The sequence below is a fragment of the Cibotium barometz genome, chromosome 60 (genome assembly GCF_041138505.1).
Source record: "Cibotium barometz isolate CiBa-2024 chromosome 60, ASM4113850v1, whole genome shotgun sequence".
Classification (NCBI taxonomy): Eukaryota; Viridiplantae; Streptophyta; class Polypodiopsida; order Cyatheales; family Cibotiaceae; genus Cibotium; species Cibotium barometz.
In genome coordinates, this window is record NC_141105.1 from 21722062 (window position 1) to 21738338 (window position 16277).

The 16277-nt window shown below is 45.9% G+C and overlaps 1 protein-coding gene across 4 annotated transcripts in view; it reads left to right on the forward strand.

Annotated features, from left to right (window-relative positions):
• The window catches only part of LOC147605122 (uncharacterized), a 113019-nt gene that overhangs the window by 36515 nt on the left and 60227 nt on the right, over positions 1–16277 (forward strand). For 3 of the 4 annotated variants that reach the window (XM_086794248.1, XM_086794245.1, XM_086794247.1), the window contains exons 2-6: positions 9885–9950; positions 10043–10105; positions 10214–10239; positions 10321–10412; positions 10586–10635. In XM_086794248.1, coding sequence (XP_086650374.1) covers positions 9948–9950; positions 10043–10105; positions 10214–10239; positions 10321–10412; positions 10586–10635 — 234 coding nt within the window. In that variant the 5' untranslated portion in view covers positions 9885–9947. Of the gene's footprint in view, positions 1–9148; positions 9280–9884; positions 9951–10042; positions 10106–10213; positions 10240–10320; positions 10413–10585; positions 10636–16277 lie in introns of those variants that run through there. The other variant, XM_086794246.1, reaches the window with a different exon arrangement.

Here is a 16277-nt window from a genome sequence, read left to right on the forward strand (position 1 = left end):
CATATAGAGATACAGTATCACTTTGTACGTGAGAAGATCTTGGCGGGTGACATCTTGCTACTTTATTGTTCAACGGAGGACAATGCGGCGGACCTCTTCACGAAGTCTCTACCTCAGGCTATGCTCGGGCGGCACTCCAGCTCCCTTGGGTTGGTTTCACAGCCAGGAGCTGAGAGGGGGTGTTAGAAGTCATCTCCTGTCTATATTTATACACCAGGGCCTCTGTTGTGGGTGTGCCCGCCCTGTATAAGGTGTTTTATCATTTTTCCTCACTCCCCGTATTTTTTCCCATTTTTTCCAGTCGTGGGGAGGGATGCCAGAGGTTGGCAGGAGCACTTCAGGGCTGGCCGACTGTCCCAACTACAGTCCTGTGGCTGGCCGACTGCTCACAGATCATTCGTGGGCTTCTGGACTGCTGGCCGACTGCTCATGCAGTCGTGGGAGCCCTTCAGTGCTGGCCGACTGCTCTCATAGGGGCATATAAATAGGCCCCATGCCCCCACCACTTCCTCATTCAGTTTTCTACGGGATCTTGTGTATAGAGAAGAGTTTACACACCTATCTCTCTGTGTTTCTTGTGCTGTTTATTTTCTGCAGTCTACTTGCTCTTGTCTACCCAAGTTTGGTTATCATTTCCCCTGCATATTCTGACATGTACATGGGGGTCCTCATGCAAGAATTTCAGCTCTTGCTCTTTTGCCTGCAAGAGCCTCTTCATGTGCTCCAACTCAGTCCTCAATGCATTGGGCTCTTCCTCATGCATGGGTTCTTTACCATGTGATGGCTGTCCCATGAATGCACTGTCATAGACTCTCTCAAGAGGCTTATGCCTTCCATACAATGCATCGGAATCCCGTGAAGCACTTGATTGGCCCCTCAAATTCGGCACTTCCAATGGGTTGCCCTGGTTGTCCATTGAGTAACATGGCACAAATCTGGCCATTGTATGGAGTGACAGTCCCATAGAAGTGGCTCCAGAAATGGAGATGGACCAAATGGTGACAACACCCATCCCTGATCTAACCACCTGGCATGATTATACAAAGTCCCTCTACCATGTCCTAGATCAGCCCCCATTACCCTCTCCACCCAATCCTCGACCCACCACCTCTACTTTTTTCACTTAGAGTATGGTAGAGAAAGCTCTACATCATGGGAGATCCGCAGATCATACAGGGATACGAGGTGAGCGCTTCTCTTATGCCTCTACCACCATAGCTCCTTTCCTTGCACATCTCTTCAACAGGGCACTTGTAGAGGGCTTCCCACACACATGGAGCATGAATATCATTACCCCCATTCACAAATAAGGTGACCCGATGGACCCCAAAAACTACAGGACTCTCATGGTTGGCCATATTATGGCCAAGATATATGGATCAGTACTTGAGATAGAGCTCAGCTCTCTAGCCAAGGGGAAGGGTCTTGTTGCTCCAAGACAGGTTGGGTTCCGTAGTAACTGCTGCACGCTGGATCATATCTTCACCTTGAGGAGCTCGATTGAGCAGGCCAAGTCACAAGATCAGAGACTCTGTGTGAAAATATACCCAAAAGGGTATTTTAACCAGCCCAAAAAGGGCTATTTAGTCATTTAAACTTCACTTTTATCTGCTGGCCGACCAACATCCTCCCTTTCCATATAAATATGAGGCTTTATTCTACGGAATCTATCACAAGTACCTTCTCTGCTGGTGGCCTACTTCTGGGCTGAACCTCAGCGTTTTTCCTCCTCCGGCTGCTGCTGTTGGTACAGGCCACCTACGATAGGTGGAACCTACTCCCTGCTGCTGCTGGATTGGTTGCCTACATCAAGGCAGATCATCTGTGTTTTTCTTCTCTGGCTGCTGCTGTTGGTACAGGCCGCCTACGATAGGTGGAACTTACTCTCTGCTGCTGCTGAACTGGTCGCCTACATCAGGGCTGATCATCAGCATTTTTCCTCTCCGGTTGCTGCTGTTCGTACGGGCCGCATACATCTGTGTTTCACTTCAGCATACTTCTGCGTTTTACTTCAGCAGTCATCAGGACATCAGTGCTTACATCTCAGCTCACATCAGCCTTACATTAGGCATATATCGGCGCTTACATTAGGCTTACTTCGGGACTGTTATCTGCGTTTTTTGGGACAGCAGCCTTCTCTTCTCGTTCGGAGTCTCACATAGAGCTCCTGCACTGGACTTTATCATTTATATATATATCACCATTGCATGTTGTGTGATTTGCTCTGATCTCTCATATATTTGGTCCTTTGGTCTCTTTTGCCCTCACACTCTATTGTTGCTTTGTGGATTTCCGCAGCATTTAACACAATGCCACGGGACCGGCTCCTAGAGAGATTGCAGACTCTTGGGGTGCCTTCAGATATGATCTGGGGGATCATTGCTTTATATGAGAGGGTGACGGGATGAGCCAGATGCCCAGGTGGTCTGTCAGAGGAGATACATAGTACTATGGCGGTGAAGCAAGGCTGACCCACTCTCCCTGAGACTCTTTGGCCTGTACATAGATGAGGTCATAGACTTCACAGACAGAGGAGGGAGTGGTGCATCACTCTCAGGGGTTTTGGTCACTTTACTACTCTATGCGGATGACATCATTCTGATATCTGACTCGCACGAGGGACTGCAGCGCCACATGGACACCTTAGATGATTTTTGTGCACAGAGGCCTTTCAATGAACCTTGGGAAAACCAAGGTCATGATCTTTCACACTTCTAGACGGGTTATGAAAGATACAATGACCACATATAGAGGCAGTTAGGTGGAGGTGACAGAATCATATGTATACTTGTGTATTACCTTCACTAGTAATGGGAGCTGTTTCTCCATGAGACAGGCATCACAGGACAGGCTTAACTGAGGTTATGCTGCCCTTGCATTGATGGAGCGACAATGTCATCAGGCTCACTTCCAGGAGCCTCGCACCAAAGGATGGCTATTTGACAGCTTAGTTACCCCAGCGATGATGTGTGCAGCACCAGTATGGCCCCTAACCTCTCCACATATGATTGGTGTCGGATGGAGAGATCGTAGATCCTCATGATCGCCAGGATGATTCGTAGCAAACCATCAGTACCACATGAGATCGTCAGAGCAGAGCTTGCAGTGCCCCGATGATGGTAGAGGCTCTATTTCAGACAATAGCCTACATCAGAGCCATGGGTCCAAAGAGACTACCCCGCTTAGCCATGGAGTCCTGCTAGAGTATTGCCAGAGAGGGCCATCACCCATCATGGTATGCTGCGGTAGATGAGTGGTTCTCAGCACACATGGGCTTGACATGGATAGATTACCGCCCTTCCAGTATGATGATGACTCCCCATACTTTACACTCTCTCGAGAGGAGAGGAATAGAATTATGAGACAAGATTTGATCCAGATGCACAGGGAGGGTCCCCTTTCCACCAAGATGTAGTACTACAAAGATCATTTTCTTAGTTTCACAGAGGATGGATTTGTGAGACGACCGACTAGGCTACATGGATGTACACACGTCTCACGCTATGAGGGTGACTATTGGTCATATCAGAGTTTCCTCTCACACTCTGGAGATTGAGGCAGGGAGAGTAGCACGGACCCCTAGAGAGGACAGAGTATGCAGATTATGCCACAGATTGGTATGCCAGAGAGCGGTAGAGTCAAAGGAGCATTACATATGCAGATGCCTTGTATATTATGAGATCAGAGGGAGATACCATTGCTTGTTTAGAGAGGGTTTTGGCCCACTTAGCCGAGTGATGGAGTATCCTGATCAGAGATGCGTAGGCCTTTTCCCCCTTGAGCTACACTGACATAGAGAGAGGCTTCTACAGGCGCAAAGCTAGGGAGGACTGTGTCTCTTTGTCAATGAGCAGCTTCTGCCATCTATGAGATAGGATCAGGGAGTACTCTACCTGGGAGGAGATGATACTGCTGCTTAGGGGACAGGACCCTTGGCATCTCGCAGAGTTTGGGCGTAGCCCTGGGAGTCTTAGTTTCTCTCGATCGGATAGGTGGAGCACTGGCCCCAACCTCTCTCGGCTGGACATGTTTTACATCAATGAGTGGGCTTGCAGCCTCGGAGGCATGGTTGGTATTTTGGCAGGCACTACTTTCTCAAATCATCCCGAAGTCTCTAGAATATTCTCCTCATGAGCGCCCACGTCTCACATCAGTTCCTCTTCTTTAGTACGATCATTTTCTTTATTTCAGTTATTCTATCGATTTTCTAATTCATTCTTTTTTTTTCCATAAATTTCCGTGCTGGAAATTCTGATTCGGATATTTTCATGCCCGAGAGGACCCATGAAGGCGTGACAGCCATGCAAGTTCCAGGATTCTAGACAGCCTATTCAGGACCCTGAGATCTGTAGCGCCGGATCGAGCAGATATGGGCAGGACTGAATTTTTCCTCGGGCTCTGCAATGTGCACTTTGGATGATGGCCTAGGGGAGATCAATGTTTTCTTAGAGGATGCAGCCCAACGTAGATTGGAGGGTTTTCGGGAGCAGGAGAGGAGCCTGAGGAGGGGCCTAGCCTCTTTACAATGCTTCAGGAGAGTTCCCCAGACAGCCGTGGATTGAGAGTCGGATTGTTGCCGCCCCTGCAAAGAGATTCGGTCCGTTGAGGAGAGGAGGGTGGAGTACAGATATCTTGCCAGGGCTTCATTCTGGACTGAGGCCGATGACAGAGTTACTGGAGATTTCTTTGAGATAGCTGGCCCCCACAGGAGGAGAGACGGTATTTGCAGGTTGCGCGGCCAAGATGGAGCTATTGTTTCTGACTCCCCACATGTGAGCCATTGCCACAGATTTCTTCTGATCTCTTCTCACTGGTGTCCCTTTATCCCCGCAGGTGATGGACACACGCGAGAGAGTCTGGAGGCACACGAGAGAGGTGGTTCCTCCCTCCCTTCGGTCTTTCTTATTGACCCCTTTCACTTTAGAGGAGCTGGCGGAGGTGGTGACGGCATTACCCAGGGACAAATGCTCGAGGGCGGATGGACTTCTTGTCTCTTTCTTTCTTCACCATTGGGACCTCATGGAAGGTGGCCTTCGCGCTGCCTTCAATGAGATTATGCTCACAGGTGCCATGCCAGAGTGGCTCACAGAGGGCTTGATACATTTGATTCCCAAGGAGGGTGGTGACAGACTCGAGATCCGGTAGTGGAGACCCATCACCCTTCTAGGGACGGCCTATAAGATTTTGGCCAAGGCCATCAGCACGCGATTTCAGCCTTCTCTCCCAGACTTGATCAGACTGGTTTTGTTCAAAATTGGAGCATTTTGGACAACATCTTTACCTTTTGGGAGGCGACAGCTTCGGCCAGGATGTGGCAACAGGACCTCATTGTGCTACTCCTAGACTTTGAGAAAGCTTATGACAGGGTGGATTGGAGCTTTCTTGAGGGCACTATGAGCCGGATGGGATTCCCCATGGAGTGGATTCGTGGAGTCTTAGGACTTTATTTACCTTTTGGGAGGCGACAGCTTCGGCCAGGATGTGGCAACAGGACCTCATTGTGCTACTCCTAGACTTTGAGAAAGCTTATGACAGGGTGGATTGGAGCTTTCTTGAGGGCACTATGAGCCGGATGGGATTCCCCATGGAGTGGATTCGTGGAGTCTTAGGACTTTATTTAGCATCACACAGCTAGGTTGTCATTCAGGGAGCCCGAGGTGACAGATGCCCCCTTTCTCGCTTGGTTCAACAGGGCTGTCCTCTGGCAGCGTACCTCTTTCTATTTGTTGCCGAGGCCATGAGTAGTTTTCTCTCCGCCTAGGAGACCGGACTTTAGTGATTGCGCCTTTCCCTCCGCACGCAAGAGGAGCTGCTCGACTCAGAGTTTGCAGACAACACAGCAGCCTACCTTGCAGGAGATGTTGGGAATCTCGAGAGACGAGGCGATTGAGACTTTTTGCTGTGCACCAGGAGCGCAGATCAACTGGCACAAGTCATGTGGTTTTTGGGTAGGGTCAGCACCCGCCCCGACTTGGTGACCAGTTGAGGCTTTCCAGTGGATCTCGAGGGGCCCTCCAGTTCGTTACCTTGGTTGGCAGGTTGGCATTGACATCTCTCCTAAGCAGCAACTTGCTCCGCTTCTTCCGAGTATTCGGAAGAAGCTTTTATACTGGAGCTCAACAAGGCTATTCTTAGCAGGTAGAGTGCTGGTGGGGCGAACTAGGTACTGCTTGCCACCATGTGGTACATCACTTCGTGTTGGGCCTTTTCTCGGGCATGTATTGATCAGGTACAACGTTTGATCCGAAACTTCTTGTGGCCCAGAAGTGATGGGTGGCCAACCCGGGCCAAGGTGGCATGGAGAGTGATCATTCAGCCACGTAGCAGAGGGGGGCTTGGCCTCATCTTCCTCTTGGCCCGGATTTCAGCTCGCACTTAGAGCCTTGGGGGCCCGTGGCCGCAGAGTACTAGATGGATTTTCACAGAGATGCAAGCCTGTGGTTTTAGCCCAGCCTTTGAGGACAGATTCGTAGCCAGTCTACTTCGTGCTTGGGATCATCTCAGGCTAGCCCTTAGATAGTGTGTTCCAGTTGCCTCAGAGGAGCAGCTTCGGCAGCCCCTGGTTTGGAACCCCTTAATCCGTTTACCCAGTGGCCACATGCTAGGGGCTCGACCGTATATCTTGGGGCGCCTTGAGCATGGGAAGAGCCAGGTCTCTCGAAGATTGGATTGCACACAGGCAGTTACCTCAGGAGGAGCAAGAGAGAGGCCTGATAGGGATCCAAGGTAGAGACAGGCTCAGCATTGACATAGACTCAGCTATTCCTCAAGAGTGGTCGACTCCTATTCCAGACCCGCCCCCCTGGTGTGGTTAGGCATGTATACCAAATATGATATTCTTGTGGCAGTCCATGGAGTAGATGAGGACAGTGGTGTGCTAACTTTCTCTATCGGATCCCATGGCAGGCTCCAGAGATGAGAGCACTCCTTGGAGGATCTCAGAGGCTACACCTTGCTGAGGGTGAGGGTGATTAGTTTTCTGGCACAGGAATGGCACATAGATCCAGCACCGGCCAAGGTCGCTAGGGAAAGACTATGGCAGCTATGTATTTGGGAGTGTCGACCTCTCACGCGGTTGCAGTGGGACCCAGGAGAGTGGACTTGGCATTATTCCGCAGATCAGGAGGGACTCTGGATGCCCCCTTCTTTGCATAGACAGCGTGGCTTGGCTGCAGGATCTAGATGCTTGAGATAGATGGCACTCCGGTAGCAGCAGCACATTGGCAGTCTCAAGGCCTATCACAACGTTTCCTTTCAGATTTTTGGAAGAGGCTTTGGGATAGCTTCCGGCCGAGAAAGATCACTCTCTTTCTTTGGTTGATGACACACATGAGTTTGGTGGTCGGTACTTGGTTGGTTGTGGGAGGTTGGTTGGCAGCTTGCCCGAGGTGCGGCCACCCCCTACAGTCTCAGCGACGTTGCCTTTGGGATTGCCCGAGGCTTAGTAGATTTGGCAGTGGATTCTCTGCATCTTCACTATGGATAGGGCATCGACCCGGATCACCACTTGGGGTACTGTCGCTTGGGCCACTGAGGCTAGAGTGGTCAGGACTTACGAGGAGGATGGGGGAGGACTAGCCCTTCAAGTCTCCCACCATCGTATTTCAACAGTACCAGTCACAGACAGGTAACTGGCGACCAGGCTCTTGCTAGAGATGGGAGATTTGTAGTAGCATAGTAGCCTTGCACATTTGGCGTGCTAGATGCAGCAAGGCCATCGAGGGTACCCACACTCCGTCGGTTGAGACCATTAGGAGCATTTGGCTTGATATCATTCACACCATCCGCGGTCAGTGGGGGAAGCTATAGGGAGGTTCTGACCGCATGCGGAAGCGGCGGGAAGCCTTCTTGAGACTATGGAGGCCTGGCCCTTTCCTCACAGATAGAGGCGGTGACCCCATTTGGCATTACAGACCACCTGTGTGGTTGTTTCCCCCCTTCCTCCCTATATGAGATAGCCTTCTCCTCACAGAGCATGCAGCCGGAGGAGAAGCATCTCTCCCCCTTTGATCACTTGTTTCCCGCCCTTAAATGAGGCGAGTTTGTATCTAGCCCGTCGTGGTTGTACTTAGCCCCTTGTGGCTGATTTTTCTTTAACTAATTGAAGGATCTTTTTCCCAGAAAAAAAAAGTGAGTAGAGGAAGAGCTCAAACAGGAGGGATTGACACTTCTGTTGGTTTCTTTTGCCTCTCCTAAAAAGGCTCCACAATCCAAGATAAGTGGCTCGGCATTTGATTCACTCTCTGTGTTTGTTTATCAGACTGAGGATGATTTGAACCATTTTTGCTTGTTCCTCCACCAACCCACGATCGGACTCAAACCGGTTAGGCACTTACTCTTGCTCAGTAAACGAACGCGGGGACCAAAGCATGTGCCGTCCCTTTTGGCCTCTCCGACCTCCTAGTGCTCTGAGAGTCTCCAACGAAGACATAGAGGAACCCATACACTGTGTAGTCTCCAATCTTTGGAAAACTAGTTGCTAGAAGAGGCCAGAAAACTTCAAGTCCTTGCCACGAGTGACTATATCAAAAGGTAGTCCATATAATCTAAAAAGTTGCTCAATAAACTGTTGCACCAATTTAGTGGCTTTCACTGTCACTTTTATAAGGTAAAAATCGTGCATCTTCGTCGGTCGGTCTACCATCACCTTGATGGCATCATGCCCTCTATTGGTCCATGGAAAACCTACAAGGAATGAAGTCCATGGAAATACTCTCTCATTTACCTCCTAGGATCTTTGGAGGATGTAACATACCTCCAGTTCTAAGGCGTTCAACCTTATTCACCTGACATTGAGGACACTTCACCACATAGTCTTTTACAGATGCTGAGAATTTCTTAATGGCCATACCGCATGTGGAACCCCATCTTAAAAGACAACTTTCTCAACTATCCGTATCCTGTAATAACTAGTACGAAGGTCAATCTTTGTAAAATAGGTGGCTCCTTGTAACCTATCAATCAAATCATCGGTTTATTTTCTTGTGAATGACTACCATGAGGTTATAAATTGCACTTTCTTATATGGTGAATTTGGGCATGTTCTTGGATTCATCTAGGTTTATATATACATCCCCTTTGGGAAGAGGATATCTATTCTTGATCATAACTTTATTCAACTTTTTATAGTTGACACACATTCTCCAATTTTGCCGTCCTTGTGTTTCAGAAGTACCGGTGCCCCCCAAGGAGACTTCTTCTTATGGATATATCCCATCCTGAGATATTTTGACAAGTGTTGGACAATCTCATCCTCTTCGAGCTAGCTCATCTTGGAAGGTACAATGCTCATAGGCCGAGACCCTGGAACTAAATCAATCCTATGATCAGATGATCGACTAGGCGGTAGACCTTGTGGCAACTCAGTTGGGAAACTTTGCCATGATGTTCTCTAAAGCTTGCGTCTCCCATATATCAATGCTAATTGAATTAAACTCACAATTAGCATCAGATGACATGATATCTTGAACAGATTGAAACACTTCATAATCAGAATCCTTTTACTATATGACGAAGTTCAACTGAGTTTACAAGAGTAGGGATGGGACGTCACAATCACCTTGTAGACAGTCTAGTAAACCATCTTGTTCTCCTTAGTTGCTTTTGTGAGAAAAGAGATGCATCATCCTTATAGATATGCATATTTTTTGAATAAATCTTATTTTTCATTTTGTGCAAAAGAATTGATCTTGTAAGAACAACAAAATGCTCTTGTTTTGGTGAGAGAGCCACCTATTTGAGCATGGACCTTTTTTAGTAGTACTTTGTCAAAGAACCATATGACATCAATAATGACACAGAATCTACTAGAATGCAAAGAAGATATTGGCATGTGTAATTAAATTTGAAGTATGTTTAAAAAAGTTTAATATCGTTTTCTTCAGAGCAGAGAAACTTCGACGAGAGCTGTTTGAAGGTGTTGTATTGAGGGCAATTGCAACCTAGCTATGGTTAGGCATTGTCCAAACTTTTCTCTTCTTTTGCCCTGCCCTCTTCTGAAGCTTGTTTGTGTTGGTGACATATGTATTTGCTTTACCTCCAGGTCAAGAGAAAGACAGTACGCCAAAAAATTGGCAAGAAAGAAGCCAAGAAGTTGGCAGAAAAGGTGTTTTGGTGGTTTTTTGTAATAACAAATTTGGCTCACGCAAGCTTTAAATTCTATTGAGATTTTCAAACTGAACAGTCTTGTTATTTTATGCCCTCTTTTTGGCAGGATGCAGCGGCTCTGGCATCCCATCGGTAAGCTGGTTCAGTGCTGTTTCAGTAGTGGGGAATAAATACTTGTGCCATGCTTTATTAAATAGCAATTTATGGCTATAGTGAAGCAGTGGAGCCAGGAGCACCTATTGATGACAGCAACTCCAGTCTTCGATTGAAGCGGAAACTAACTAAAAAGATGCAGTTTCTCTCAAGTAAGTGCAGATTCTGGTTTAAGATTCTTAGGGTTAAAAACGAGAAGTCTAAATTGTATTGAGTTGAATTGAGCAAGTTGAGCACCCAAAAAAGCATGTTTAAACTCAGGTATTGACCATTTTTAAAAGATATAGTCTAGAGGCACTAATAGCTTTTGTTATCCATATTTCAGAGATACAGGAGACTCAACACATTTTGGGGGCAAAGAAAGTTATCTCAAAGGTCAGTTACTTCCCCTCCTTTTAAGAGTATGAGTTTTCTTTATTGAAAACCTGAAGTTCACGATGTTTGATACACCTCAAAAAGATTCACGATTCACATTGTGGGACTCGTGTTGGTAGCATGACAATGCAAACTTATGGATGTGGAGTTTGTGTGATGACACTTTGTTTAGACTCACGGAGATCCGGTTGATGTGATATGTGATGTTATGGCCCTAAACTTCATAATGTGGTCGGCACAGTATTTGAGGCTAAGCTTATAACTATAGGTGCCTATCAGTCTTGTAGATGCTTCCAAATTAGCTCTGTCCAAGATATTTGAGATGATTTATCTAAAACAACTCTTTTTTTTTTTTGGAATGAATGAATAAAGAAAGGGCGCCGCCGGGGGGGGGGGGGGGGGGGGGGGGGGGGGGGTGGTTGTTGGTGGGTGCAATGGGCTCCATCTTTGGCTGGCCACTCTATAAGGGAGGCTACAATGGTGGTGGGGGTGGCTATGGTCGACTTCTTGAAACAACAGCAAGAGATGTTGCAGTTTGCAATTTATCAGTCCTATAGCTGCTTCCAAATTAGCTCTGTCCAAGACATTTGAGATGATTGATCTAAAACAACTCTTTTTTTTGCAATGAATGAATAAGAGGGGGGGAGAGAGGGGGGGGGGGGGTCTCCCTCTCCGGCTGGCCGCTCTATGAGGGAAGCTACAATGGTGGTGGGGGTGGCTATGGTTGACTTCTTGAAACAACAGCAAGAGATGTTGCAGTTTGCAAGAGAGAGTATATGACGTGCACAATTCTAGGCTAATCGAAAGCTATAAACTAGAGTCATGGAAGAAGGCCAATGAGTTTACTTGAGAAGTCCTAAAGATTCTCAGGTAATGAAGACTAGAAACATCTATAAGTTGTAGGTATTCTGGACCTTATTTGATCCTGAAAAAGATGAATGAGGTGGCTTACAGAGATTACATCTCCCAGATGGAGTACATATGCATCCTATCTTTCAGATTAGTGAACTAAAAGAGTGCTAAGTGCAGGAGATAGCTTGGTGTTTGACAAGGAGCTTGTGAGACTTGAGGATCTATCGGTTTGTTTTCCCCATGAGTCGGACGCAGTTGCTGACCATGGGGAACAAACCCTTGGAAAATGGTGGTTGTTTAAATAGAGAGGTCATATACAGGAAGACAACATATGGAAGCATGATGCTTCATTCCAGAGACAATTTTCAAACTTTGTGTCCTAATCGTCTTGTTGTTAGCAGGGGGAGAATGTTATGTTCCGTGTTTGGACATAACTTGGCTAGCATTGAGGCTGGTCGGACAATTTACTTCGTGTGAACTGGATTATGGGCTATATAGTTGGGTTTGTGGCTCGTTTCTGAGGCATTCATTTGTGGAGCCTCCCAAGGGACCTAGCACCTGGTAAGCCCACTGGCTAACGGCACCAGTGACGGTCGCGAGGACTGGAAGTGCGTAGTATGGGGCGTGCATGCCTTGAGGAAGTGGGCTGTGTTGCAATTGCATTAGTGTCTAGCTGGAAGTGGCTTACCGTTGTATTCGGTTTGGAGCGTATGACTAGGTGGCAAGTGCTAGCTTTACTCCTTTTGTTGAGATATCCAGCTCAACTAGTGCTGCAGACGTTGATGACCTGCCTGGGTGATAGCTTCCGCACTTATGCCACTGGCATGGTTGGTGAGATTATGGGCGATATGCTGCCAATGGTTTACAAGCTGTGTGATAGTCACTTTGGTGTACTAGAGTTATGGCATAGTTATAGCACCAGCTCATGTAGTCAGGTTCACACTATGGATCGACTATTGTATGTTATAGTAGGAGAGTACTTCTCCATATAGTATGTACTCTTATCTCTTTATGCCATCCATCTCTTGTGTGCTTGTTTACTAGTGTGTGTGTGCTTGCAAGAAATTTTAGCCATCCCTCTCTCGTGTGCTTTTCTACTCGTGTGTGTTTGCTTGCAAGAAAATTCAACCATACTAATATGGAGAGTACTTCTCCATATAGTATGTACTCTTATCTCTTTATGCCATCCATCTCTTGTGTTCTTGTCTACTCGTGTGTGTTTACTGCTAAGAAAATTCAGCCATCCATCTCTCATGTGCTTATCTACTCGTGTGTGTTTGCTTGCAAGAAAATTCAGCCATCCATCTCTCATGTGCTTATCTACTCGTGTGTGTTTGCCGGCAAGGAACTCAAGGTCATCTTCTCCCCCCATTCTTCTCATGGTATCAAAGCACTGGTTTGTGTCATCTCTTTCTCTCTTTGATTTTGGAGCAATACCTTTGGGTAACTGTGAGAGCTATAGGTAGACAGAGAAGTCATTGTCTCAGATTCAGGCATCCTCCTGGGTGTAGGATAAAGACCATGTTGTGTTAAGCTAACTGTGTTAATTGAAAATTTGTGGGTTTCGGCATGATTTGGGCGCATTTCGAGTCCAGTTTTTGCTCTGCAAGATCTTCGCAGGTACTCAGTGAAAGTGGTGATTTTGACTGTATGCCCAATTTCTGATAAGAGTAAAAGTTGCGACAGAAAATCGGTTTGCAAGATAGTGTATGCAGAGCATCTGAGATTTGCAAGTTGTTGGTAGATGTATGTTTGTGTGATTGTTCCATATACAGATGTATTATAACAGGTGCACGATACCGCTCTGTTGGAGATTGCAAGTTTGTTGTAATTGCAGAACTATTTTGCAAGCACTATTTGGTAAGTTGTCGCAAGTAGATATTTGACAACTTGTCACAAATTGTGAGTGAGAAGCTAGACATGAATACTTTGGAGGCTTGGAAATTCAAGATGACCAATTTCCTTATGGGAAAAGTGTAACTGTTTGGTCCTCCTAGCTCTATTTCACATGATGAAACCCATGCCCGGACACGAGACAGGTGGAAGAAGACATGGGGATAGGGTCCATAAGGTTTGATTAAGAAAAAGTACCATTCTTGGTCAAAAAAGCAAGAAAAAGCAAAAAGTCAAAAAGGGTTGACTGCGAGCCCAGGGCACCATTGAAAAGAGGAGATTGAGCGAGACCAAAAAGCTAAAAGGCGCTTTCTCAAAAAGCAGCTCTAAGGCCAAAAAGCAAGGTCTTAAAGCCAGAAAAGCAAAGCACGTAAAGTTGAGATATATTTTATTAATAAAAGCAAAAAGAGTAAAAGCAAAGGCAAAAAGGAAAAAGCAAAGCAAAAGCATGGACAAGCTTTTGGCAAAAAGTAGAGCCCTTTTCAAGTATAAAAAGGTTGAACCTCTCTTTTAACATCATGAAGGAGATCGTGGAGTGTGTGTGGATATCATTATGATCATGGAGAGCTTCTTCTTCGCCATTAACACCTTCTCCAACTTGCTTTTCAGATGTACGGTTAGCCCTAGACTTGTATGGGCATATGCATTGGCGATATGGACACGTGTACAGAGCTGTATAGACAGAAATTTCAGAAATCCTAAAAATTTCAAAAACCCTAAAAATTGCTTTTTGGATGTTTTTATCGCCCAAAAACCATTAAAACAAGTTTTATATCAATTTTCTTGCTAGAAAGAGCTTTTCCATGGTTTTGGATTTGATTTGATACTAGCCCGGTGAGAGATACTTGTGGGTCATCCCTGTGGTGTGCTCGGCGTTAGAGATCTTGTGCCTCGACCTCAACATCGACCAAGGTTGCATTTAAAACCCGTTTTTTATTATTTAGGACGTTTTGGACTTGCAAACATTTCAAACCTATTTTTTATTTTATTTTTTGGGCTTGCACTTGTTACTCTCTTTAGAAGAGGTTTTTTCCCTGTGTCCTTTTTGGCTTGCCCATTGGGAGGTCTAAGCGTTGGTACTTCAAACTTAGCTTATTTTCATGTCACGTTATGGAACATGTCATGACAACACATGGATGATGACCCATATGATTTTAACATTAAAAAGTATGTAACGTTGTTTACATACTTTATCAGTCGGCAACGTTCTATACCACGTACTAAACTTGTATCGTTTCGTACGTTTTGTACATTTGAAACTACCTTGACAGCGGCATCGGCATATTTGTTTGTTTTGTATTCATTGATTGTATTTGATTCTGGACAGCGTGTCAGTGGATTGTTCCTGAATAAATTCCTGAAAGGAGGCAGGGTCTGTTTCCGGCTCAATGTGGTGTACTGTGCAAGATCCCTATTCCCTTCTCTCTCTTCCCTCTCTCTCTATATCTTTATCTCTTGGACACGTGGTTGAGTCTGTCACTGCACGCCCCGCTCGGCTTACAGTGGTATCAGAGAAGGATTTCTCTTGAAGAAACTTTCTTGGGGTGACAGAGCCATGTCGAGAGCAGAGGGAGACCAAGGGCCTCATGAAGGGAAGAACTCTGAGGCCAAAACAGGACTTCAAGATGGGAACTAGGGTCATCAGAAGAGTATCGTGACTTTCAACAGTTCATACAGTTTCTCCAAGATGAAGAATTCCTAGCTTGGAGAGCTTGGAAGGAAAAGGACCAAAGAAGGGCTCAAATGTTTGAAGATTTCATGAAGGATCAAGCCACCGAAGCCGAAGGAGTTGAAGTTGCTAAAGCCTATCTTCGGGCCAAAGGAGTCACCATTGCAGGAGGATCTAGAGCTACCCGCTCTATTTATCATGGAGGAGACAAGGAAGCTACTCCTAGGCCTACTCTTTCAGATGCAGTTTCCTTAGGATAGGTAAGGGAAAGGAAGGCAAAGAAGCCAAAGAGATCGGAAGATCATCAGACTGACATCATGCTAGGAAGTTCGACAAATGGTTTGCAGTGGTGCTTAGCCCATTGCATGTTTCGACAAATAAAGCCATGGGATCTTTGTGGACCAAAGCTGAAACAGAACCCTTTTGAAGCATTGAAATTTTATGCTAGCAAAGGATCAGTGTTGGATATTCTAGACCTTTTTGTGGTTGAACATGATGAGGTTGCATTGGAGCAGTCTTGAACCAAAAATGCCATGCTGTGGTCTATGAATGTCAAAGACAACAAGGTAGAAGATGCATTATCTCGGAGAGCCCTGAGCCATGAGGTTTTTATGGGTTACCCTATGGATTTCACTTTGATGAAGGATCTTTATGCTACCCCAAGAGACTTCAAAGATGTTTTGGAACAGATTACAGAATAAAGATTTGGTGAGTTTCTATGTCATCAAAAAGGGTTTTTCTTATGATGCAAACCCGTTTATGTGACATAGAGGATTCGAGGCCAAAAGTGAACAAAGAAAAGCCATGCTCCACCTTACGCAGGGCAAAGAAGCATAGTGATTACACCTCAAGCTTTGGAAAGCTACTTTTATTGGCCTTGTATAGAACATTGAGTTATATATTCGAGAATGTTTGGTTTGTCAGAAGGACAAGTTTGACCAACAAAAGCTACCAAGATTATTGCACCCATCGAATGTTCTATGGGAGAGTATTGATATGGATTTTATCTTTGGATTGCGGAAACCATGTACAGGGTTATCCCTAGAGGAGCTTGTATTGAAGGATCCATCAAGGATGGAAAAGCTAGAATAGATTGTGTTTCATTCTGTGAGAAAAAGAGGAAAGACAGAGGTCAGAAAGTCTCTTGGACTTCGAGAATTATTCGCTATTGGATGCGAAATGGATGCCAAGGAAGTACTTCAAGGACTATGCAGATATACTTCAAGCT